Below are 24,824 nucleotides of genomic sequence, written 5' to 3'. Positions count from 1 at the left end.
TGACTGTGTTACCAGACGTGTTGATTTTAAGATGAGGTTCATATTTTGGCTGCTCTGACCACCAGACTATTTAAAGATGGAGGACACGACAGCAAAAGTCAAATGGCCTCGATCGCCCCCTGGTGGCTGGCTGCTGTACCTGTCGTAAACCCTCCCTGTCAGTGGATGGGACATGGATCAAACCTAAAAGTCAAAGTTCACAACAAGTACATTTGGTTTCTATCATTTTAGGTTAAAACACTGTTTGTTAAGCTGCTCATTTCTCCAGTCAATTTTTTAAAACTAGTTACTTGATGCTATAGAAGCAGGATGATTGACAGCTGAGACTCCAAATGACATCATCAGCAGGAGATGGCAGCGTTTGTATCCGAGATGTTTTGGCTTCATTTCTGGAGCGCAGGAGGAAGTGGAGACTCATCGTCCCTCTTTATTTACAGTCTGTGGTTCTTAGATTTAAAGAGTTTAAAACATCAGAAAGACAAAAGAAAACAGTTTTAAATGCTGCAACATTTTTTTTTTATTATAATTAACAATTTCTTTGATTGCACTTTCATAAAAAATATCTCGTCACAAGTTTGACAACAACTGAAAAACTTGAAGAAACTCAGGAATGCCAGGTAAGAGGTGAGCTGCATGCTTTCGTCGTAGATAACAAACGGGCGAGGAGGGTTTTAAGGATGGCGGCTGTGAGAACATCTGGTTAACGAACCCTCTGCAGAGGATTCGAACACGAGAGCTGTCACCACACGAAGTCTGCCGGAGAGAGGGTCGACTTTCACACTGGTTAAAACTGGTCTGACGAGCCGGTTAAAAAAGCAGTCACCAACTCGCTTGTCTTTAAAGAGGGTGAGGTATGGCATGGGACATGAATCCTAACTCTTCCCTTCAAGCTCTTCCATCCAACACCTCCTCTTAACATCCTTCACCTCCACACTTTGTAAGAAAACCATCGCGACTGTGGAAAATACAGCTCCAGTGCCTTCTGCTCGATGCTCCAAATATATAATAGATTCCAAAAATACAATATTTCCCGAGGATGAAATCCAAACATAAGTCATCACCTCACACTCACTCATAGAAAAGCACTCTGTCGACAGTTATGAGGAATAAATCCAAACATTTAGAAACACACACACTCGCGCACACAAACACACACACACGCACGTCTCGGTTGTTTTCACTGCAAAGGCAAATTCTCAGAAAAGGCAACCTCAGGCCAAGTCACACAGCACCGCACCAAAGTCCCTCAGCTCCTTTAAATCACCTGAATGAGCAACAGAAAAATAAGATCGATGTAACTCAACCCAACAACTGTTGGAAAAAACCTCCTTCTTCTCCTCCAAAATAAAATTAAAACCAAACCAGAAATCAGTAAATTCTGTCACTTCAATGAAACTCCTTCAAAGGCAGTTTTTCACAACTGAGAGACGACATCATTCATTTCTGAAAACTTCAAAATTATTAATGTCATAAACATGAGTTTACTTTGAGTGAATAAAAGAAAAACTTCATAGAAGAAAAAAAAGAAAGATTTGCTCAACATCAAACTTCACAACAACAATGAAAAAACATCTCTGAACCTCATGCCATATTGAAACCAATCCGGAAGATGATTATTGTTTAATGTTGCATTTTTGGTAAGAAAAGCGTAACAACTCCCTCTCACACCGGCAACGCTCAAGTTTCTTCAGTCAACTAAAGTCGTGTTTCTTCGTTTTACTTTGGTCAGTGAACAGAGGATCTGCAGTGGTCAGACAGACAGAGAGAGAGGAAGGCGTGTTTTATAGAACGTATAAAAATAAACAACAGCACAACCAACCCTCCCGTCGTGATTGTATTGTGGTTGGATTCCAACACCAAACATAAAGGATGGAGTCATCAGACGCCACTCATCAGGCTTGACAAGTTAAGTGGGTCCCAAGAACGTCCCCCCCCAATATGGGAGGTCAACAGTGGGGGGGTAAAGATAGCGGGGAAGGGAAGAAGGCGATGGTCCCTCCACCGGCCTTTAAGGCTCAAGCTCCTCCTCAGCATGTTTACACATGTGCATCAGCATCCCCTGCAAAACAGATCCAGAAGTCGATCAATCGAAGGCTAAAGATTTTCATTATTGATGAACAGATATTCTCTCGTTCAGTGTGTCGCATCAGAAAATGGTTTAAAATCCACGTCAGATTTCCCAGAGCGCAATGTGACGTCACCAAATGTCTAAATACCCACGATAATGTAATTAACTTTAACGTGAGACAAGAGAACGAAAGAGAATATTTGTACTTAAGTGATGACGAACAATCTTTAAAACAGCCGTCGAGGTTTTCTGTCAAAACGACCTCATCAATGAGTTACAGCTGTTTTACTTGATTCAGAACAAATGACCCAAACTGCAGGTGTGAAGAAGACGACAGAGATGGAATGTGTGGGGTTAACACGTTTTATTTTTACCTGCTTTGAGCTGTTGCGTGAGGAGAAAAACTCTTCACAGTTTTTCCAGCGACACTTGAGCGTCTGGAAGTTGGCGCTGGTGTGGTCGTTGATCAGGTGCTGCTGCAGATGCTCCGTCACCCCAAAGACCAGCGAACAACCGTGCCACTGTCGACACAAGACGGAGTTAGGAACTCATAACCAGGGACACGCTCAGGATTAATATTACTTTTACATGCGTCTAGAAACTATTTAAATTAGATATGAGAGAGAAATCACTCTTTAGTTCGAGGTTAATCTCTTTCTCCTTCGTTTTCCAACATTATAATCTAATAAAACGATGAAATTCATCCATCATCCTCAATTTATCGATTCTCCTCTCAGTTCCACTTCCTGTCCCCTTGTCTTACCCAGCAGTGGTAGTTCTGCATCAGATTCAGTTTGACGGCCTGCACGCTGCCGTCGTAACAGCCCGTGTAGATCTGAAACACAAAGAACACACGGATGATGGGTTCACGTCTCACACAAACAAAGCCCGACAGAAAAAAACTCTGCATTTCAGAGACACTGAAAACACGAACACCCGTACGCTCCCCATCAGATGAGATCACATGACTCTCACCAAGTTCTTGTGGACTGTCATACACATCACCATGTCCTTGTGTCCCCCGTAGACCTGCAGCTGGTCGTGAGACTGAGGAGGAACAAATAAGCAGAGATGAGTTGTTTCTGTGGCAGCAGAGAAGTGTTTCATTAAACTGAGGACAGATGGTTTAAGGATGCAGACCTGCAGGTCGTAGACTCGGACCAGTTTGTCCAGGCAGGCGGTCACCATCACCTTCCCCAGGATGGACACCACGGTAACAGCGTGACTGTGACCTTTATAGACGCGCACCAGCTCTCCAGTCTGTGCAGGCACAAAGAAAACACAGTGTGATCTACGTGTATTAATAACTGGATTAACCTACACCGGGAACCTCAATTTCACACGTTAACATTGTGTATGAAGAGAGAAACAGGATTACTCACATGGATGTTGTGTGTGTAGACGCACTGATCACTTGAGCCACTGAAAACCAGATCATTGACCACCTGAGAGGAGACGAACAATCAGGAGATCAAGTACAAATACAGTTCTTCAGCACAAAGAAAACATAAAAAGAAAGAAGGAAACCTTATTTCTTAACTTATATTGACACAATAAGTGCAGTGTGTAATTATACAAAGCTTTTCCAGCTTAACACTAAAAGGCATTCACCCATTCCGCACACATTCATACACGACAGTCTTCAGGGGCAATTTGGGATTCAGTATCTTTCCCAATGACACTTTGGACAGGAGGTGTTGGAGATCGAACCACCGATCTGGTTTAGTGGATGACCCTCTCTACTCCCTGAGCCACAACTGTCCCTAAATATTTCCTCACAAACAATTTGAATTTTCAACTAATTCCATTTAGCAGATACTGTTTTAGTCTCACTCACAAACTATTTGTTCTGAAACATCTCTATACAATCTTAATGGAAACCTACTCGATCACTAAAGAAGTCTCGGTGTTGGTGTTACCTTCATGCAGAGGACGGTTTTGATGTGTCCCTCCAGCGTGCGCAGCAGGAGTCCGTTCTTGGCGTCTCTCACACTGATGGTGCTGTCGTAGGAGCCGACCAGCAGGATCCTCCGCGCTCCCTCCTGCGACGAGGCCAGACAGCTCACCGCCCGGGGACCGTGGCACTCAAACACGTCCATCTGCTTGTTTGTCTGAAAGACGCAACAGTTGACAAATAAAGACAAAAGCCACTGAGCGGAAAATTTGGCTTTCAAATAAACCCCCACCCCCGCAAATAGATAATTGTAAACTAACGAAACAACAACAAAGCAGCACTTTTTAATTACTGAGCTACACGATGTGTTCTATTGCATTAAGTCATGAGCTGTATTATTTGTCTCATTTTTCCTTGTTTCACATCACTGGGATATAAAATTCAGACTTTGTGTTTCTCACCTTGAGGTTAAAGGTCACCACCGTGCCGTTCGCCAGGCCTGCGTACAAAGTCCTCCAGCGGCTGTGGAGGCAGAGGACTCGGTCTGACAGAGAGAACTGATGCTCGAACTCTTGAGTCTGGTAACGAGAAGGAAGCGTCACAAACCGTGGCAGCATCGTGGCACATGATCTACAACGGAATCACTCACAAACATGGCAGTTATTTCGATGAAGAAGAAGAAGATTGTGTGTTTTCACCTTGAGACTGTAGCAGCGGATGGTCTGATCACTGGAACCAGAATAAAGCCGGTGATGGAGGCTCGGAGCCGCGGACACCAACAGGCAGCTCACTTTGGAGCTGTGACCATCGAACACACCCACGCATTTATGAGTCTGCAACAAAAAGTATGAGAATGTTGTGTTTGGCGTTCACAGATTTAAAAAAAAAAAAGAATCAGCAGCAGGGTTTCATCAACTCTCACCACCAGGTCAAAGGCTCTGACGGTCCGGTCTCCTGAGCACGTGTACAGCAGCCCGTTGTGGATCTGCATGGCGTTCACCGCCTCCTGGTGGCCCTCGAACACCCCCTCAGAGGGCATATCATCTCCACCGTGGTCAGAAGACACATCTGGGGAAAAAATAGAGCAACATGTTGTGACATATAGACTAAATGAAATTTGTGCATTTGCTTCTTTAGAATAAATGTAATTAACTTAAACATCATACATTTAGTTTAAAAAGGAATTTTGGTCTTCAAGGTTTAATATAAGGTGGAATTGTATCAAGAAATCTCAACTCTCAAAAAACGTTATATATATATACACATCTTCAGAAAGTCACACTCATCCTGCTCCACAGAGTCACTATGAATATCTTGCCCATAAAAAGTAATTTGGGCGCTGCAGAGTCTATTTTAATTTGGCAGCGAGTCCGACATTTCTAATTTTGGCTGCTCAGAACATGGCAGGATTTAATGTTTGGTTACACGGTCACACTTAAAGACTTTAAGCAGGGTCCAATTTCTTTTATATGATTTAGTGAAGGTGAGCTGACGACAGTTTGTACAAACTAGTTTAACCCTTATAACACAAACACCAGAGATGAACAAACCTGATGAGTTCTTCATGGTCCTGGGCAACGTGATGGGAACCGACAAGTCGCTGTGGGGAGAAAAGATGAAGGATTTTATTTTTGCCAAAGTTTAATCTTAATCTGAGATTGGATTTCATACAATAATCATAAACAGCATCACATACAAAAAACAGATGTGATAAGTTGAAGCTTCAGCTATTAGAATAATTATTATTATTCTCTGTGTAGGTGCCTTTATGAGCATATTGATAATTTAAGAGGTGGTACATATGTCCGAGGTAAAGCCTCACCTCTCAGAGGATTTACAGATGTCCATGTCACTTGTGGAGGTGACCTCGTTGTAGGCCAGGTTCTGTGGCACGGGTCTGGAGGAGTTCTGGACTTTGGTGCGATGTGGAGCCGCAGCATCTGTGTGGGGCTGCTGGCAGACTGCGGTGACCTCCATGCTCTCCTCTGAATCTAAGTTCACTGTCAGCTCAGTGGAGGCCATGTGGGGAAGCTCTACCATGTGTTTGGGGGAATTGTGGTCCACCTTCTGCCTATGCACCTCCTCGCTGTTCTCCATGTTCACGTCACCCTCTCTATCTTCTGTGGGCAGAGTGGAGGTGCTGACCTGGGAGCCTCCACTGGGTCTCCTGCGTGGCCGGAGCCACCTCGGCCTCGAGAACTCCCCATCTATCTCGGTGTCACTGCTCTCGAGGTGCTCCGTCCCTTGCGCCTTCTTCAACACCTTCCTCTTCTTGAGCTTCCTCACACGCTTTCCACTGCTCAGTTCGGACGGAGAGGCAGGCAGATTGAGCACCGAGGGCACAGAGGGGATCTCCGAAGTCTTTGTGGCTGCACAGTCACCTACGCTCCCCACATCAGAGCCCTTCCTGCTGGGTGAGAGAAGCTTTATGGAGGATTTGGAGTCAGTTTCGGGGGTCAGACAGTTCCTCGTTGCTTGGACGGCAATGTCCATTGTCTCGCACAGTCTTGACGAGCTCTCGTTGCAGTCTGCAAGATCTCCAAGGTTCTCCCACATATGTTCTGTATTGGTTTGGTAGAGCTCAGGATTTCTCTCAGGAGACGACTGAAAGTTGAGGGCAGGATCTGCAAACGGTTTCAGAGGCACATGTGTCAGTAAACTGCAGATTTAAGGTAAAGTAAGGTTAAATCCATGACTGACGATTATTACTATTTGATACAAATGAATAATGTGTATATATGTGTATACTTGTGCATTAAGTGACATTACTTGGTGACGACGCTGCAGCAGGAGCGACAGGCAGCTCCGGTGTTGTGCTGTGAGCACAGAGGGCGACATTATCCAGAGGGTCCGACTCTGAGCTGATGTGGATGGGAGACTGGGGCTCCTCTTTGATAACTGCAGACATGAAGGGAAGACTGGAGGACGGAGGGGAGGCACGCTGAGCAGGAGGACTCGGACTGAGCGCAGCAGTTACGGGGGAAAGCATAAGGGAGCAAGCCATGTGTGGATCTGTATCCATGACATCTATCTTTTCTTCTTTCAGTTTGAGCTGAGGCGCTTCCTCCACACTTCCTGTATTAAAAAAGAACAGTTAAGAAAAATTTAATAATAAACATCCACGTTCTAACACAATTAAACCTCACATGCAGTGATTAGCAGTGAGCAAACACTGTATGTGTAAAGCATTCATTGTAAAACAATTTCTAGTACTTCTCACAAACATGTGTTCTTACCTTGCATCCCTTTTAGTAAATCAATGCGCTTGTTTCTCAGTGTGCTCATCTCTACAGTCACCTGAGGAAGACACACGAGGACGGTCAGAAAGTGAAAAGTGTTGCTCTGCAAGACTCCAACAGTGAAAGATTAGACATCGGCTGAGTCAGCAGTTCAGCGCCTACATCTTAACTAAAGCTACAATGGAAATAAACACGTAACCACTCCTGGAGAGAATCAGCCACCGAGTAACTGAAACATACTGTGAATCAAAATCATAGAAACCAACCTGCCCTTTTGGAATTAACACGACACTGACCCTGTACATAAAGAATATGTAACTGGGTGAGAAGATCAATCTTGAAATGATGGGAGTTTTATTTTTCTTACCTGCTGCTTAACCACCATGAGACGCTGCACCTCCATGTAGGCGGCATCCAGTGCAGCGCGGGCCTGGATCAGGCCGGTGTCCACAGTCTGCAGGGAGCGACTCAGCTCCTCCTCCCGTAGAGACACAGCCAGCAGCTGGTCGATCTGCAAGCGATCTGCACAGAGCACGAGGGAAATTTAGGAATCCTCGGTAGCTTGGTAAAAACACGACTCTCATGCAAACTTAAATTTGATGTGGCTGCAATGTCGTGCACAAAGGCCTCAAAGATGACTAAAGCTTTGAATCTCAAACCAACAAGATCATCAGATTCCATCAGCGGAGACAAAATCTATTGACTGTGTCCATGAATCATTTGTAATACTGTTTTTATTACTTGTATATTAATTTAAAAAAAAATACCTTTTTTGGTTTTGACCTTCCGTCTTTTGCTATTGTGCTCCAAACACGACGTCTCTGCACCATGAGCATCCTACGAGAGAGAGAGACAGAGTCAACACCTGTAAAGAGACCCTGACGTGTAAAATCAGTTTAGACTCCGTTTCGTTTACTCACCCCGGCTGCTCTGCGCCTCTTCCCTGTTCCCTGACCGTCAAACTGCTCCGTCCCCGAGCTGCTGTCCCCGAGCACCGAATCAGATCGCTGGAGGGCCTTCACTGTCGCTGATGTCAGCTTCTCAGGCTGCTTCTGTGTTTTGGCCCCAAACTGACCAAGTGTGTGATCCACCTCTTGTTCACAGTGAATGTCTTTGCTCCCTTGAGCGAATAAGGTCGGGATTGAAGATCCCTGCTGTCCTGAGCCGAGGTTTTCTCTTTGTGACATTTCCTTTGACATGAGGGACGCAAACAGCGAGGGAGTGGATTCGGGGGCGAGGCTGCTCTCTGATAAAGAGCGTTTTCGGGGGGCACCTGGAGCAGAGACGTCCATCAACGACTCCCAGTGGAAACCATCTAACCCGGGAATGTCATCTTCCTCCTGGCTCTGGTCCTCATGTTCATTCGGCACCATCTCTATCCCAAACCTGGAGTGTGACAAAACATAACGTGAGGTCAAGGCAGCTGAAAATAGAAAAACTCTCTTTGTAAAATCTAAATGTCAGACAACAACTTTACCTTGGCATCCCTTTCCCTTTGTCTTGCTTCTTCCTGACCTCCTGATAAACCTGTTCCCAGTTTACATTGCGCCGAGAGCCGGAGGAGCTGATGAGTTGCCGCACAGTCGGTTTGAGCCCAGAGTCCTTCTCGGAGTCGCTCCTCCGTGACTCGCTCAGGTTTCTCACCCGTCTGGCAATGTTCAGGTTGGGCTCGTGGCCTACTGCTTTGCTCTTGGAGCTGATGTGTTTGGTCAGGTCTCGTTTTAAGACGGGAGGGAGGTCAAGTTTAGACTGACTTGTGTTTGATGCTGACAGCGTCTGTGCGTCACTGCTCCTGGAGGTGTCACTCTCTGAGCTCTGCCCTGCCTCAACAGCCTGCACAGCTTCATCTGGGGCCGGTGAGCCTGTTTGCTTCTCCTCTTTCTCCCTGTTCTCCTCTTTCCTGCTTGAGGCTGCAGACTCTGAGTTCTCCATGGTGGAGGTACTAACTTGTAACGACTGGAGAAACTGGCTGCTGTCTGAGGATTTCAACGCAGGCTTTTCTGGTCTGACTGATGAATTTGGTTTAGCTGGATCTTGCCTGAAGCTGTTTTCTTTGTTTACTCCGATCTGACTCTGAGCACAATCTCTCTGCTCCTCCTCCTCAATGTGCTGTGATATTTCCATCCTGTCCTTACTCGAGCTATCCAGAGAACCTCTCTTTTCTGACACTGTCTGTCTTTCTTTCCTGGGGACTTCAGGGAGCTGCCGTTCTTGCCTTGATTTCAGGGGCCCAATAAGTGGAGCTATAGCGCTGAGTCCACTCTGTTTTGAAGTGGGCTTTGATTGCGCATGTTCTAAACTGGAGGCCTTACTTAGTTGAGTGGTGAGACCAGGAAGTGAGGACTTCTTCTTATCTTTCTGCAGCAATGATTTATTTACCTTCTGAGTGGAAGGAGCAGATGCAGAGCTCTGGTGTCCTTCTCTCTGAGCACTGCTGCTTCTACTGCTGCTGCTACTGCTGCTATCCCTCGGTTTGGTTTTAGCATCTCTTTTTTGCTTCTGTTTTGCTTCCACAGTTTGTCCACTAGAAGGCAACGGCCCTGGTTTCCTGTCAGGTCGGGACAGCCTGTTAACGGCACTGGTCTCTGGTGTTTTATCTTGCTTCTGGGCTTTAGGGACTTTGGGGTGCTTCTCTGACGAACTTGGGTTGGTGTCTCTTTGGGACCCGGACTCAGAGCTCTTTGTGACTGGGTACGGGGACCAGCGACAGGCTTTGTCCAGCTTTGGATTGCTACCAAAGGTCTTAGAGCTTTTACTGCTGTTGTGCTCAGCTTCTGCTGTTTGTCCCTTGCTTACTTGAACCCCACTACTCTGCTGACTTCGCTCGTTACTGGCAGTATTTTGAAACTGGTTAGAACCCCGGGAATACAAATTGGGTGGAGGTGGATGCGTATTATTTGGCCCCGAACTTCCAAAGGGACGGCCTCTTTGTTGGTACTGAGATATATTGTTTTGGCCGTAGACCCCATTACTACTGCCTCCACTGCTGAGCCAAGGCAGTCGATTCTGTTGATTGCCAGAACATCCACCCTGATCCCATTGCCTCCTGTTCCACCCTCCCTGGTTATGCAAGCTTCCACCAACACACTCTTCGGATCCCCATTTCTGAAAGTTGGGAGGCTCCTGAGCATGCCAGGTGGCGCTCTTTCCCTGTTGGTTGTAGTGCCAGGGCCGTGGCTCCCCTGATCTGGCATTGTATCTGTTGCCGCCGTACCAAGAATTGTGCTGACCAGATCCACCTGACCCCTGTGAAGGCTGCTGCCAGGTGTATTCTCGCTGGTAACGCTCCTTAGCTTCCTTTAACCTCTGATGAAACTCCTCCTTTCTCCTACAATCGTCTTCTTCTTTTGCCAGCTTCGCAGCAGCAGCCTCCTTTTCTTTCCTGGTAACGAGACACACATGCAGATCTTCACTCAGTGGCCACTTTTTAAGTACCTCTGCAAAATCATGAATTCCATTATAACTACTCTGCCATGGAATCTGCTTTCATAATGTTCACAGTCATACACACACATGTACATGAAAAGTTATAGGTTTCAGCTCATGGTCTTTAGTGAAGGTTGTGAGTATTTTAAGACACAATGCCTTCAAAAAGAAATTCTGAGGAAATTCAAAAGTAATCAAACAAGTGTCCTGTCACCTGACACTACCAATGCTCTTTAGCTCTACAGAGAGATTTAGTGTTTCGGTTTTTCTTGCCCACAACATTTGGTTTGTTCTCACCAAACTCGTCACCATTGTTTGCAGCCAGCAGCTGTTTTTATGAATAAACAGAAAGATTTGTAAAAACGAAATTGTTTGGTGACAATTTTTTCATTTTTATTAAAAATAATGGTTATTGTGGAGATTTATTTGAGTCTGTTTAACAGGACGTAAAAGTTTCCTTGGCGACCGGACCATCTCTTGGCAAACTGTCGGCAGGCTTCTTGGATTGATTCAGTGTGACCTACGGCTCTGAGGGAAAATATCAGGCATGTGACAGGCCGACAGCTGAGTGTCGGCTTTTGCCCTCAACTGTCTCCTCACATATCACACTTTACCAGATGCTGTGGTCAGAAGTGTTTTAAAATGTTTCCAGTGAGATACTGAGATCAACACTACATGTTTTCAGAAAAGAAAACGCCAGCACACATAAGGTAGTCTCACAGGTCAAATTCATTTCAAGAGTTTGTAGGGCACAAAGACGTCACGTCTGAACTTCAGTCGCAGTCAGACTTTTTTTAGTCTGCGCTCCGGACATACGACCCCGGACTCTGCTGAACGTGAAGCTGCAGCTAAAAGAGTCCTGTGATCAACACTGAGCAGAATGTGACTATACATGGTTTACAGTATGTACACACATCACCTATCTTTATATTAAACCACAGCATCAACACTAACATGGATTTATCTAGAAAAATGCAAACCACAAAAAAATATTTGGAGCACTAAAAAGAGCAGAGAGAAGAGAGAGCAGTTCACTAATAAATAAACATTAATAATTTAGATTTTCTTCAAAATAAGGGACCTTATAAAACTACATTTATATAACATATTCATTTACAACTGTTATCCCTCCATCTCAAAACCTGATAACATCATAAACGTGTTTTCAAGAAGGCCTTACCTGATCTTCTCTTTTCTCTTTTCAATCAGGTCCACCAGAGCCTGGTCGAAGTAATCCTTGTGGCCTTTCCTAGCGGGCTTTTGTTCTGCAGCCTCCACATTCTGCTTGTGCGTGGGACTGGAAATGTGGCTGGCATAATCAGTCAGGCTCACCACCGTCACCTTGCACACTCGGCACTCATGCCCGCAGTCCCTGGGGAGGGAAGGCGAGAGCGGACGTTCAATCGTTCCTTCAGGCATTGTTCTGAACTTGTCTTGGATTGGTTTTTTTAGCCTGCAGAGCCTTACGTACTCAGGCTCTACTTTCTGTAGCAGGAGAGGAGAATACTCAACAATCCTTTTAAAAAATAACTTGTCCGAATTGTCTATATGTCGCAGATCAGGAGGTAGCTAACTTACAATTTTTTCTCTTAAAAAAAAGTTTGAATGTTTATCATCCTGATCTTGTTATTATATTCTTCAGCAGGCCATAGGTGGCAGAGTGAGGGCAGGAGCAGCCGGGCTGGACCCAGGCAGCGTGCTCATCTAGCTGTTTATGTCCAGCCACCACAACAAGCCATGTAGCACAGCACCGGGACGCGTGGAGGGGAGAGAGGCAAATCTCCCTCAGCCTAGTGTCCGGTCATGATGGTGTCCGCTGCGCTCTGAGACTCAACAGGAGGCAATGTCTGTATTTGACCCCACAGTCCTCACTGAGAGCCAGGACCCAGCCCCCTCCAGGCCAGCATGTGTTATTAAAACAGGTCTCGAGCAGCCCACTGACCAATCCAGAGCAAAGCCTTTGAAACTGGAGCCTCGTGCAGCTGCTCACAGCCTCCGCTTCAAAAACCTCTCCCAAGTATGTCATCCTGTGATTCTGATACGGGTTGTGACTTTGCTGGCTCCTTCTCAATTTACTGTTTCAAATTTGTGTCAGGGCATGCTGCCATTTTCTGTCCTCTGGTGCAGTTGGCAAACTAGGATGGTTCTCAATCAAGTCGCACCAAAGTTTGCAAAATCATACAAATCAGTCTCAGTGAAAATTAAAAAGAATATTGCAATGAAGTGGGGAAAAATAATCCTTGGATCTGCACCCTGAACCAGAACCATACCAAAATAGATTGGGTTCTTCCCTGACCCAGACTGCATCCTTCCCCAATGTTTCGTGGAAATTCATTCCATCATTTTACTGTAAACTTGCTAAAAAAACAAACCAATACGCAAACAAATGGACGGGGGTTAAAACATAACCACCTTGCCGGAGGTAATAAAAGTATTTTGGATCAACACGTTTGTTCTCAGCTGCACTGACGAGGAAACTGAAACCTGAATTAGTAATGACAGCAAAGACGACAAATAAAACTGTATCAAGTTAAGCTCCATTTATATTCCTAGAGAGGCAGTTTAAATCTAAATCAACGTGCACTCTATTAATACATTTTATACACAATTATACCACGTCTAGTTTAAAAGGACGCTGTGTTTACATTATCAACATGAAATCCCAGTAACTTAGCAGCAACTCAGGACCTGAATCTGTATTTACACTTCTCCATATTCTTCAATGTCAGCAACGTGCCACATACTTTTAGTAATCTACATGGCCGTCACAAGATACCCAGTTGCCTCCTATCGCTCACGCCTGTTGTTCCGGAGAGATTGTGTCTAAATATATGTGCCACAGTTGAAACAGCTGCCCATATATCCCCTGATCCAACACGTGCCCATGTGCACACGTGCCTCATGACCCAAATACATTGACAAAACTTTTCATACCCTTAAACTTTACACACTTAAATGGTCATATACACATTTAAACATTGAATAAGATGTGTCATCGAAATTATTTGGGAAATACAATGTTGGTATATGATTCATTTCTGTAATGCATTGATGTTTCCATGATATCTGTGCATGTTGCATATTTTGAGACACTCACCGTCCTTTGAGCTTCTCCAGCTCTCGGTGGTGCAGCATACTTCTCATGTGCTCATCCATCTCCTGGAAACAGGCATTGTTAAGTTTGGAAACTTTTTCTTTTCAATATTCACAAACACATTGATTGTCAGTATTAATTAATAAATTAAGTATCATAACTCCATATAAATATATGGATATGCATCAGAACAGAAAATATACTTTATATGATAACGCTCATTTTATTATTTGTAAAATCCTTGATATTTGTTTTGTCCACAGCTCATGAAACTCTAGTGTAAATGTAGCCAGAGCTCCTGAATGTATCACATGAAATCCAACTGTATTTCTGCATTTATTCTGTATAAACCTTGTTCGAGGGTGAGTTACCTGCTTGGAAACATGGATTGTTTCACAGAGGATGCACTGTCTGTCTCTCGCCATTTTGAATAAGGATTAAATGAAGGTGGATCTCAGCCCATTACTGTCAATAGAGAGAATTCATTAAAGTAAAAACACTCATCAACAGCTTACAAAGGACAAAGCAACAAGTTCTGTGTTTATAATAAACATGGATTATAAACAGTGTGGTTCAACCTCTGTGGAATAATTAGTGTACTGTACGTTTTGTAGTTGAGCTCACAGCAAGCAACAAGTCAGACAAATCAAACCTCGCTATTCCACAACATGCCTCACTAGCACAGCCCGCGTAGTTTAACCTGCACACTGGTCTAATTCCAGTCTGCTGAAGGAGCAACTCTGTGGCCAGGAGGCAGGAGCGCCCTGGCAGCATCGGGCCTATGTCTGGACGTGAACATTTAACATTGACAAGCAGGGTGAAGAATGTGGGACAGGAGTCGACTGCTGGGGAAGTTGGCTGTCACAGTTTTTTTCTGAATCAACAAAACCTTCTTGAGACGCAACTGACCCAGAGGAACAACATGTTTCTGCTATGAAAGGTTGTAGGTTTATGGATTGAGGGATGAATTCTCCATCTTTGTAATATTTCTGTCAAAGTCTAAAACGATAATAGAAATATTTGGGGAAATCTTTACTTTTTAACAACACAATCTAGAGTGAGGGAGAGAAAGCCTGGCTTTGCAGTTAAAGGGCATGGTGTCATTAAAGCAAACTAATGGAGGTTTTGTTGATAATGGAAAACATAACCTTCCTACAGACAATGTCCAGCAAGACTCTGACACAGACAGTAAGTGGCTAAATTCAACACACTCAGGATTCATCATCAGCCCCAAAAAAGCACCTTTCCTCTTATTTCTGTCCACACTGCCAAACTCATATCTATCGACACACAACTTTCCTACTTTAGATTCATGACAACGTCAACCGGCAACGTTTGATATACAATATAATGGATACTAACCGAAGTTAAAGTCAGGAGAACCCATCACCCTCATTAGTTAGAGCTATATTCTATCCCTGGTAGCGTCACAATGTGTCTTTGCACCAAAAGCACCAGAGGGCAGCTATTTACAGTATGACCAGGAATTAGGAGGGTCCCAGGGTCAAGTTACCTCTGAGGCGGTGGATCTCTGGGGGGCAGCAAGCTCGTAACACACCAAACTATTCAAAAGTGATTTAATCTGCTGCTGCACTGGAAGAAGAATGTCCAAGAAGAATCCAAGAAACCATCAACAAACAACCTCAGGGCTTCCTTCCGTCTTCAAGAACCGAAAAGGGGCGTTGACTCTTAACTTTCAAATAAAGATTTTAACGTTTATCACATATAATATGACGTCAGGTCCAATGTTATCTCACAATTAAAGTTTCAGACGAAGAGAGAGAGACAATAAAAGCTCGTCTGCTCATTTCATTGTCACAACTTGAGGAGTTACCTTCGCTGCTAACAGTTAGCTACTCGCTGCAGCAGTTTATCGTCTCACATGGAATAAAGTTTAGTCTCCTGACGACGTGATCGCAGTTGAACATAAAGTTATTAAACAATTAAAACCGAGGAGACTGTCAGAACAACTCTCTCACGAGTTTAACACTAGTTTACAGGGAGCTCGGTTTCTATTGTTGTTAGCCTAGCTGCTCGATTAGCATGCGTGTTAGCATGTCCTTAACTAATGGGGCGAAAGGCGAAGAAACACAATCGACAGACTGTTCAGCGGCGTGAGTCTCAAACTGTAAACTCAAATCAGAGCTGCTGAGAGATTCACGTCTGATTAAAAGACGTTTGGTCACATTTAGAAATAGCAGGTTAGCAAGCTAGCAGCTAGCAGCAACATGCTAGCAAGCGACACCAACGATTCAAAACAAGTGGAACATGTCGGTTTACAAACGCGACAGTGCGCGCAGCCACAACATAAGTCTACTTATAAGTCAAATGTATAAAGAAGTGGGAGTTTCGTACCTTCGAAGCGTCCAGATGTGAGACTACAGGATGTCCTCCTCCTCCACCGCTGGAGCTAACAACAACATCCTGCTCGACCCGGGAGGCGTTCACGAACATCGCGCCGTAGGAAAACAGGACACCCGGCAAAAAGACGTGATCCCACAGTGCAGCTTCACTTGGTAAGAGTTAAACTTAATATACTTTGGTGAAAGTACTGATACCAAGGTGTAAAAATACTAATCACAAGTTGAAGCCCTGCACTGAAATATTATTTTGAGTCAAAGACAATTTACTGAAAGTGTTTATGCATTTAAATGCCCCCTGTTTGTTGAAGGCCAGATATTATAAATCATATTCTGCATTATTACTCTTCGGTTCTAGAAAACAAAATTACATTTTGTTATAAGTAATTTCTATAGTAAATAAAGTTGAGCTCCCAGCATTATTCATCCATTGAGACGTTTCCAACAGCTGCAGGGAGAATATGAGTAATTCACACGTTCAGGAGTTTTGAGTCATTCTTCTCCAAAAACAATGTGACAATCCAGGCAGAAATATATATTTTTATTTTCCAAATTCTCTAACAACAAAAGTGTGAGATACAATCTTGAACAACGACAGCATAGGTGATAATTCAAGTAAAATTTAAACACAGTGACGCACTGATACATCTTTACAATACATGTGTTCAAATCAAATGTAAAAACAACAGTAATTAAACACACATTTGGTTCCAGCTCAACGAAAATAAACATCAGATCGCTTTGACACGTGAAAAATAGTTTTCTGATCCCTTTAGAGTTAAAATACATCAAGTGGTCAAAAATCCAGTTTGGACACATTCCCATTTTTGCTTAGTGACATTAACAGCATATGATTCAGCATTGTTTTGAAAGGGACAATATTCCCTTTAAAATGATATTATAGACACAAAGACCAAAATAAAATCCAGCAACACTTTGACCAAAGTTCACATTTTTTCAGTTGTAGATCTGAAAACCCAAGACTCACAAACTGAATCATTCTTTTATGTGCGTGATAAAACTACATTTCCATATATTTTAAATGTGTTATAAACACAGAAATGTCCATTCGTAGGGAAATGGTAGGAAATTATTGATGGAGCAGTAACAAGTCATATTATCTATACAACAAATCTTGTGAGCAAACATCATTAGTGTGAATTATCCTTAACAATAATGCAAAACAGTGTAGGTACTGACCTCAAATCCCTCGGGACAGATGTGAATAAACCAGATCTGAACCAGACCAGACTGTGTCATCAGCCGATTTGGTTCAGTTCCCGAGCTTTATTCCTCAGGTGCCTCTTACGCATCTTGTTAATCCACTGAATAGTAAGCTTGGCAAAGTTAGCTGCCTTGAAGAAAGCCATGAAGACTCCACACAGGATGGCGATGGAGTTCCAGGGATTTGCGGTCACTATCTGTTTGTAAATGAACAGAGTTGTGTTACAGACCGACGCATTGGATGAATCCTTACGAGGATTAAAAAACAGTCAGGGAGAACTTACCAGTCTGATTTCTTGCATAAACGGATCCCGCCACTCAAAAACAGCAAAGAAAAGCTGGTTGCTTTGCTCCGACTCAGGTCTTTTATCATTGAATTTCACCACAGTGGACTAGAAGACCCCAAACAAATGCTGAGATTAATGCTTTTAAAATATATTTTCATCCCATATGCACACGTGTGTAGGTTAGTCTGACACAAATACCTCTTGACGAAACTCGACAGCTTCATTGCTTTTCCCAGACGTCCTCACTAAAGACATCTTGACCCAGGTCCTGAATCCTCCAGAGAAGGTCCATATGGAGTAATTCTTCTCACAGTCCCTCATGAACTCTGACTGATTCACGCTGTCAGAAAACACAGGTAACACATTATGTGAAATATTAACTACGATCACACTGGGTCAAATTTCATATTGCATGACCCAAAAGTCATTAATTACTTTTAAATAGTAAACTGTCATCAGTTGGCGCTTTACCTGTGTTGTGAGACACCAGGAAATATCAGTAAACAGGATCAATACACGGTATTTGCAGTTACCTGTCAGTGAAGTCACTAAACTTGGAGAAAAGCATGTAGGTGATGGCACTGAAGTCCTCTTCTGTTTCATTTTGACTGAACTGCATGAAGATCAACTCTTTGTTTCTGACATCAGAGGGGCCGCGGACCACCAGAGCTCGTTTCTGTGAGACACGAGTAGAGACGTTTTTTATAATCTATCAGAAAAGACAAACTCTCGAGTGTTGTGTAGTGATGTTTTTTTGGGAACATAAAAGTTCTGCAAAGTTAAAAATCCAAAGTCTGCATCACATGACATCACAATTCTGTATTTGAGCAGAATACGTCAATATGCAAACTGTAGTTGTATTGAAATATAACTGTTTGTATTGTTGACACATGTGAAACCACCAGTTGAAGGTATTTATGGCTGACCTCTGTTTGATTTGTAAATGGTCCGAAGTAAGTCACGTTTTTAATCTCACAGTCTCCCTCTTGAGGTTCGCCCGGGTTCACTAACGGAGGGATGTAGTCGTGGTAGTGATGTCTGCAGCTCAGCAGCTCAGCTCGGCCGGGATAGAGAGCGATACCTGCTCCAAAAAAAGAAACACAACAATGAATCATAAATCATCCCAGACCAAGATATTTTGTTGTTGGTTTAACAATAAACAGTTACAGACAATATAACAAAATCATTATTATCATTATTTATTATTAATATCAAATATCCTCCAAGGTTTACACAACCTAAATATTAACTACATTGAAGTCACTCAGTTGTCTGATATTTTGACCACATGTAAAGTATTTTGTTTCCTATATGAACCCATGAAGATTATTATTCATACAAACCAGGGGGGGAAAAGGAGTCCACCTCTTTGTAGGTGACAGACATGACTGGGTGGTTGAGTTTGTCCAGAAAGTCAGAGATGGTCTGGTACACCAGGAACGCCGCCACCGCCGTCAGCAGCAGGTAGATGAAGATGAGGACCACCGTGAAGACATTCTTCAGGCAGGTTTTACTAAATCTCCTCGACGGGCTGCTCTCCCTGATGTCGTCCTCTGCAGCGGAAGAAAATATCAGTCATACAACTGACAAATTCAGACAACGCTAAGAAAAATGGAAAATCTATACTACAGGGAATGTTAAAATTCAAGATAAACAAGAATTCATTAAAAACAAACAAGTTAAGCAGCTTTAAACCACGTCTGCTTAGAAATGTATGAACTCCGGATCCCGTGACATGTTCCAGGTAAAATCATCAACCCACCAGAGACGAGGCCTCTCTGACCGCAGCTCTGCTCTCACCTGGTGAGATTCTGCCGTTCGGCTCCTCGCGCTCCTCATGCTCCTCCAGGTCTTCTGGTGAATCGTCAGAAAGGTCCGGAGACTGTGAGTGGCCTTCACCGTCGTCATCACTGAACTGTGAGGTTGAGAAAATGACATTTCATTTTTCATTATTTAACAAGGAACGTTCCATTGAGATTATGATTTCTTTTCCAAGGGTGAGCTGGCACGAGTATTGACTTTATATTGTACTAAACGAATGAAAATGTGAATTGTACCTATATAGATGAGTGTGTGATGGATGAATGTATTCATTGTTATCGTCACTTTTTTAAACAATGTCACAAAACGCTTCGCAGAGAAGAAAGATAGGAAGAGAACAAAAATAATCAGGATTATATCTTTTCATCCAACCAGATAAATAAACAGCAAGTTAGGAAATAATGGACCTGAGCACTTACACACGTGTTATGGCAAAGTGCAGCAGAATAACAAGACTCCTGCAGTGACTTTAAAATGCATATAACTCGTTTATGAGGGAGCAGAGAGGAGAACAGCAGGTTTGAATCAGACCTGAGAGAAAACCTGTGGTCAGCTCATTTCATTGCACAGGAAGCAGCTTTTTCCTGCTGCTGTCCAGTCACATGATGTCCACTGACCCCCACTCAAACCACACCACTTATTACAACGATAATTATCATTCTGCACCAAATGCATTAGGAAACAGTGTGTGTGGTGAAAGGAGGATAAACTTCTCCTGCTCACCTCTTGGTATGTTGACCGGGAGTTTTCTTTCCTCAGCATTCCTCTGCACTGAGCTCCTCAACAACAACAACAGGAAGAAGAAGAAGTTTGAAAAGTACTTTTCATAACGACCCGATGCATTTTAATAAAGTTCTCGTGTCCCAGGGTTCAGCTCAGGTTGCAGCTTCTCTTTCTGAACACACTACGCAAACAGCCTGTGTGGATTCTGGTGACGGCGATAAAGTCAGAGCCCATCCCATGATAATGAGAACCCCCCCCCCCCCCCCCCCCCCCCCCCCCAGGCCGCGATACAACAGGAAAAACACCACATGTCCTGGTTTCCTCGTTTCCTGCACCCTTACCTTACCTATTGTGACCTAATGCTGCCTTCACGTGCTCATAGGAAGTTTCTGGGAATTGTGAGAAGTGAGTCTCTAGTTTCAAGTGACCCGATTGAATGTTGATTTTAGAGTCAGTCCATTATGGACCAGTGAGCTTTACTGAAAAGACACACCAGTAAAAACCTGAATGAGAAAAACAATGAAAGAAAGGAGTTTGACTCAACTGCAACTCAAAGTCAACTTTTAACTGTTTTTTTCACTTAAACTTTGAGGATATTTCACACGTTACAGTGGAAAACGAGGGTTTTTCTTAGCAAGACCTATACAGTCTTTATATCCTGTGGTAATAGCCACAGTCTGTTTCTAGTTATTGCACACCGTGCATGTGACCGCAGTAATGTGAGAGAAATGGTATGCAGCCCTCTGTTTTCTGTCGCCTCTCTAATTTCCGATGGTGTTTGAAGGCATCGCCAGGGGGTTGTCGCAGACAGGAAGTGAATAAGATCAAAGAGTTTCCGCATAGAAACGACAGTCGCACCATGGCAACAGCGCAGCTGAGCTTCCTCTGCGTCTTCCTCTGCGTCTTCCTCTGCGCGACTTCAGCGCGAGACTTCAAGTTAAAGTTTAAAGCTGCGACCGAACCTGTGCGGTTATTCACCGAGGAGGAGCTGAGGAGATACGACGGCAGCCAGGTGATTCAGTCTGTGCTTATATACTGTCTGTGGTTATATACAGTCTGTGGTTATATATACTGTCTGTGCTTATATACACTGTCTGTGGTTATATACACTGTCTGTGGTTATATATACTGTCTGTGGTTATATACAGTCTGTGGTTATATATACTGTCTGTGCTTATATACACTGTCTGTGGTTATATATACTGTCTGTGGTTATATACACTGTCTGTGGTTATATACAGTCTGTGGTTATATATACTGTCTGTGGTTATATATACTGTCTGTGGTTATATATACTGTCTGTGGTTATATATACACTGTCTGTGGTTATATATACTGTCTGTGGTTATATATACTGTCTGTGGTTATATACACTGTCTGTGGTTATATATACTGTCTGTGGTTATATATACTGTCTGTGGTTATATACACTGTCTGTGGTTATATACACTGTCTGTGGTTATAGTCTGTGGTTATATATACAGTCTGGTTATATACTGTCTGTGGTTATATATACTGTCTGTGGTTATATATACTGTCTGTGGTTATATATACTGTCTGTGGTTATATACTGTCTGTGGTTATATACACTGTCTGTGGTTATATATACTGTGGTTATATATACTGTCTGTGGTTATATACAGTCTGTGGTTATATACACTGTCTGTGGTTATATACAGTCTGTGGTTATATATACTGTGGTTATATACACTGTCTGTGGTTATATACACTGTCTGTGGTTATATATACTGTCTGTGGTTATATACTGTCTGTGGTTATATATACTGTCTGTGGTTATATATACTGTCTGTGGTTATATATACTGTCTGTGCTTATATATACTGTCTGTGGTTATATACACTGTCTGTGGTTATAGTCTGTGGTTATATATACAGTCTGGTTATATACTGTCTGTGGTTATATATACTGGCTGTGGTTATATATACTGTCTGTGGTTATATATACTGTCTGTGGTTATATACTGTCTGTGGTTATATACACTGTCTGTGGTTATATATACTGTGGTTATATATACTGTCTGTGGTTATATACACTGTCTGTGGTTATATACTGTCTGTGGTTATATATACAGTCTATGGTTATATACTGTCTGTGGTTATATATACTGTCTTTGGTTATATACTGTCTGTGGTTATATATACAGTCTATGGTTATATACTGTCTGTGGTTATATATACTGTCTTTGGTTATATACAGTCTATGGTGAAATAGAGTCTGTTGTTATATATACAGTCTGTGGTTATATACTGTCTGTGGTTATACTGTCTGTGGCTATACACTGTCTGAGGTTATATACTGTCTGTTGTTATATATACAGTCTGTTGTTATATATACAGTCTGTGGTAATATACAGTCTATGGTGAAATAGAGTCTGTTGTTATATATACAGTCTGTGGTTATATACTGTCTGTTGTTATATATACAGTCTGTGGTAATATACAGTCTATGGTTAAATACAGTCTGTGGTTATATATACTGTCTGTGGTTATATACAGTCTATGGTAATATACAGTCTATGGTTATATACAGTCTGTGGTTATAGTCTGTGGTTATAGACAGTTCTATATGGCTGAACCATGATGTCAGTTCCTTCTCTGGTGCAGGACTCTGAGCCGGTGTACATGGCAGTGAAAGGAGTCGTGTTTGATGTCACCACAGGAAAAGGTGAATAAAAACTTCTCGTCTCTTTTTAAACCAGATTCTGAAAAGTTTCTTTTTTATGAAACATTGATCTTAAGTGTGATATCCTGCACAGTGAGTACTTTTATATACGTAAAGATCAAATGTATTTAACATGATAAAACAGGCTACTACAAACCAGTATTCTTCAATGAATGATAAAGCATCAAATATCTCCTGTAAAAACTGAAGACACAAACTCGTGAGTCAGCTTTGTGTTGTTATTTGTTTCATGCATCAATAATCAGTTTCATGTGACTCCACTTCCTGTGAGAAGCAGCTTCTCCTCAAAAAGCCACAACAGTGAAATGTTTGTATTAATGCATCTTCATTAAACATCTGATAATGTCGTGTATTGTGATGTAGCTCCCCCCAAGAGTCCGAGACGTAACTGGAAATGAATCTCTGCCCAGATGAGTTTCACAGCCCAGTTTTCTCTCCCCCGCTGCAGAGTTTTATGGTAAAGATGCTCCGTACAACGCCCTGGTGGGAAAGGACTCCACTCGGGCTGTGGCTAAGATGTCCCTGGACCCGGCAGACCTGACATCAGATACTGTGAGTGTCGCCTGAACATCCAGAAACCCCCTCCCCCGCCACACCTGTCTGGATTACAGGGTTTCCTCTGTCTCCTGTGGGTGGGACGCACAGGAGACAGGTGACATCTGACACCTTCTATGATGAATCGTGGGATACAATGAGTCCACTGTGTAGGGTAGAAAGATTCTGACTAAACATGAGGACGCCACAAGGGTCGTCGAGATATTTCGGATGCAGCCATATTTTCCTGAAATGACTTTATAACCTGTAGATCACATGACACCCTCTACTCTTACGTCTTTGATTTGAATCAGAGAGAAACTGCCCCTAAAACCTCTTCAGCAATGAAACACAGGAAGAAAACTAAAAGTCAAAAGGTCACATTTTTCCACCTTTCCATCCACAGACCGGCCTCAGTGAGGAGCAGCTCCAGTCTCTGGACAGTATATTTGAAGGCACGTACAAGACAAAGTATCCCATCGTGGGTTACACAGCGTCACGCATCCTCAAGGACGACGGGAGTCCCGACGAAGACTTCAAACCAGAGGACCAGCCTCATTTTAAAATCAAAGATGAGTTTTAATCTCATTTCCTGGAGTTAATATCGTCTTATTTTGAAGGCGTTTCTATTGTCTTTTTTTACTCATTTCTGTTTACTCGAGCTGAATCAGAATCAAATATACCAAGTGCAATACATGTAGAGACGAACAAAATACGTGTGATAGAGAGATTGTATTCATATTTACTTGAACTCGGGGTTGACATGGTTCTTTATCAGCTGTAAGAGCTTTATTGTAAAAATATTATAATGTACTCAAGAAACCATTTCAAGACACCTTTTTTAAAAAGTTTTTTGATATAAGTCTCAGCTGTCAATCATGAAATAACTCATTAAAATCAGACTTATCAGAAACATGAACACTTGAACAAATGAAAACTAAATAAAAGGACATAAAACATCTTTGGGAAAATGTTTGACTTTTTTTTTTTCTATTGTTTGATTGTCATGTCGTCCATCTTTGTATACGGTCGTCTGTCACAGTAATAAGAGCAAATACATTTAACATATACACATATAGTATTTAATCTATTTATTTTAAAGACGTGACGAAATGAATACTTCAGAGGATGCGGCCCATGAAGACCAGCTCTTTTGTGGGCTGTGTAGAATGTACTCATGTTCATTTCCCCTCTGATTGATCATGAGTGAATCTTTACAATGTGACCTCGATCAGGCTGAATCCTGTGCAACTGATTGAATCTTGACCTGATTGTTTAAACAAAGGCATCGTTGCCCTGATGTCATCAGAAGATCCTGACCTTTGGCTCAGGAACAACCTCAACCAGAGGACGAGGAACGAGCCAAATGTATAAAGAACAGCTTCCCATCGGGGTGCGTATTACAAACTAGCCTTTGTCTTGTGTATCATGCTCTGAGCATTAGAGTGTGA

General features: G+C 42.8%; 3 protein-coding genes across 3 annotated transcripts; 1 reads left to right on the top strand and 2 right to left on the bottom strand.

Moving 5' to 3' along the window:
* Positions 1 to 492: 492 nt before the first annotated feature.
* znf106a (zinc finger protein 106a) lies at positions 493 to 16,211 on the bottom strand. The gene is made up of 22 exons (XM_020105647.2): positions 16,077 to 16,211; positions 14,093 to 14,186; positions 13,725 to 13,786; positions 11,808 to 11,999; positions 8,679 to 10,583; positions 8,122 to 8,587; positions 7,969 to 8,038; positions 7,569 to 7,723; positions 7,199 to 7,259; positions 6,732 to 7,037; positions 5,785 to 6,586; positions 5,513 to 5,562; positions 4,885 to 5,030; positions 4,661 to 4,795; positions 4,424 to 4,540; positions 3,988 to 4,179; positions 3,451 to 3,513; positions 3,209 to 3,328; positions 3,044 to 3,115; positions 2,832 to 2,903; positions 2,443 to 2,589; positions 493 to 2,059 (listed from the first exon to the last, which is right to left on the bottom strand). The coding sequence occupies exons 2-22, from the start codon at positions 14,144 to 14,146 to the stop codon at positions 2,009 to 2,011; spliced, it is 5,238 nt and encodes a 1,745-aa protein (XP_019961206.2). The 5' UTR covers positions 14,147 to 14,186; positions 16,077 to 16,211; the 3' UTR covers positions 493 to 2,008.
* A 390-nt stretch (positions 16,212 to 16,601) lies between these two features.
* Positions 16,602 to 20,378, bottom strand: pacc1 (proton activated chloride channel 1). The gene is made up of 8 exons (XM_020105648.2): positions 20,137 to 20,378; positions 19,393 to 19,507; positions 18,936 to 19,145; positions 18,519 to 18,673; positions 18,126 to 18,268; positions 17,791 to 17,932; positions 17,590 to 17,697; positions 16,602 to 17,502 (listed from the first exon to the last, which is right to left on the bottom strand). Exons 1-8 carry the CDS (start codon positions 20,173 to 20,175, stop codon positions 17,341 to 17,343), a joined length of 1,074 nt encoding a protein of 357 aa, XP_019961207.2. The 5' UTR covers positions 20,176 to 20,378; the 3' UTR covers positions 16,602 to 17,340.
* Positions 20,379 to 20,926: 548 nt separating this feature from the next.
* On the top strand, positions 20,927 to 24,334 carry nenf (neudesin neurotrophic factor). Its single transcript, XM_020105649.2, has 4 exons — positions 20,927 to 21,148; positions 22,761 to 22,821; positions 23,288 to 23,391; positions 23,780 to 24,334. The coding sequence occupies exons 1-4, from the start codon at positions 20,996 to 20,998 to the stop codon at positions 23,954 to 23,956; spliced, it is 495 nt and encodes a 164-aa protein (XP_019961208.2). The 5' UTR covers positions 20,927 to 20,995; the 3' UTR covers positions 23,957 to 24,334.
* The last annotated feature ends 490 nt before the right edge of the window (positions 24,335 to 24,824 follow it).

The sequence above is a fragment of the Paralichthys olivaceus genome, chromosome 12 (assembly GCF_024713975.1).
Source record: "Paralichthys olivaceus isolate ysfri-2021 chromosome 12, ASM2471397v2, whole genome shotgun sequence".
NCBI classification, from domain to species: Eukaryota; Metazoa; Chordata; class Actinopteri; order Pleuronectiformes; family Paralichthyidae; genus Paralichthys; species Paralichthys olivaceus.
The sequence above is the reverse complement of the archived record's forward strand: the minus strand, read 5'-3'. Positions and strand labels throughout refer to the sequence as shown.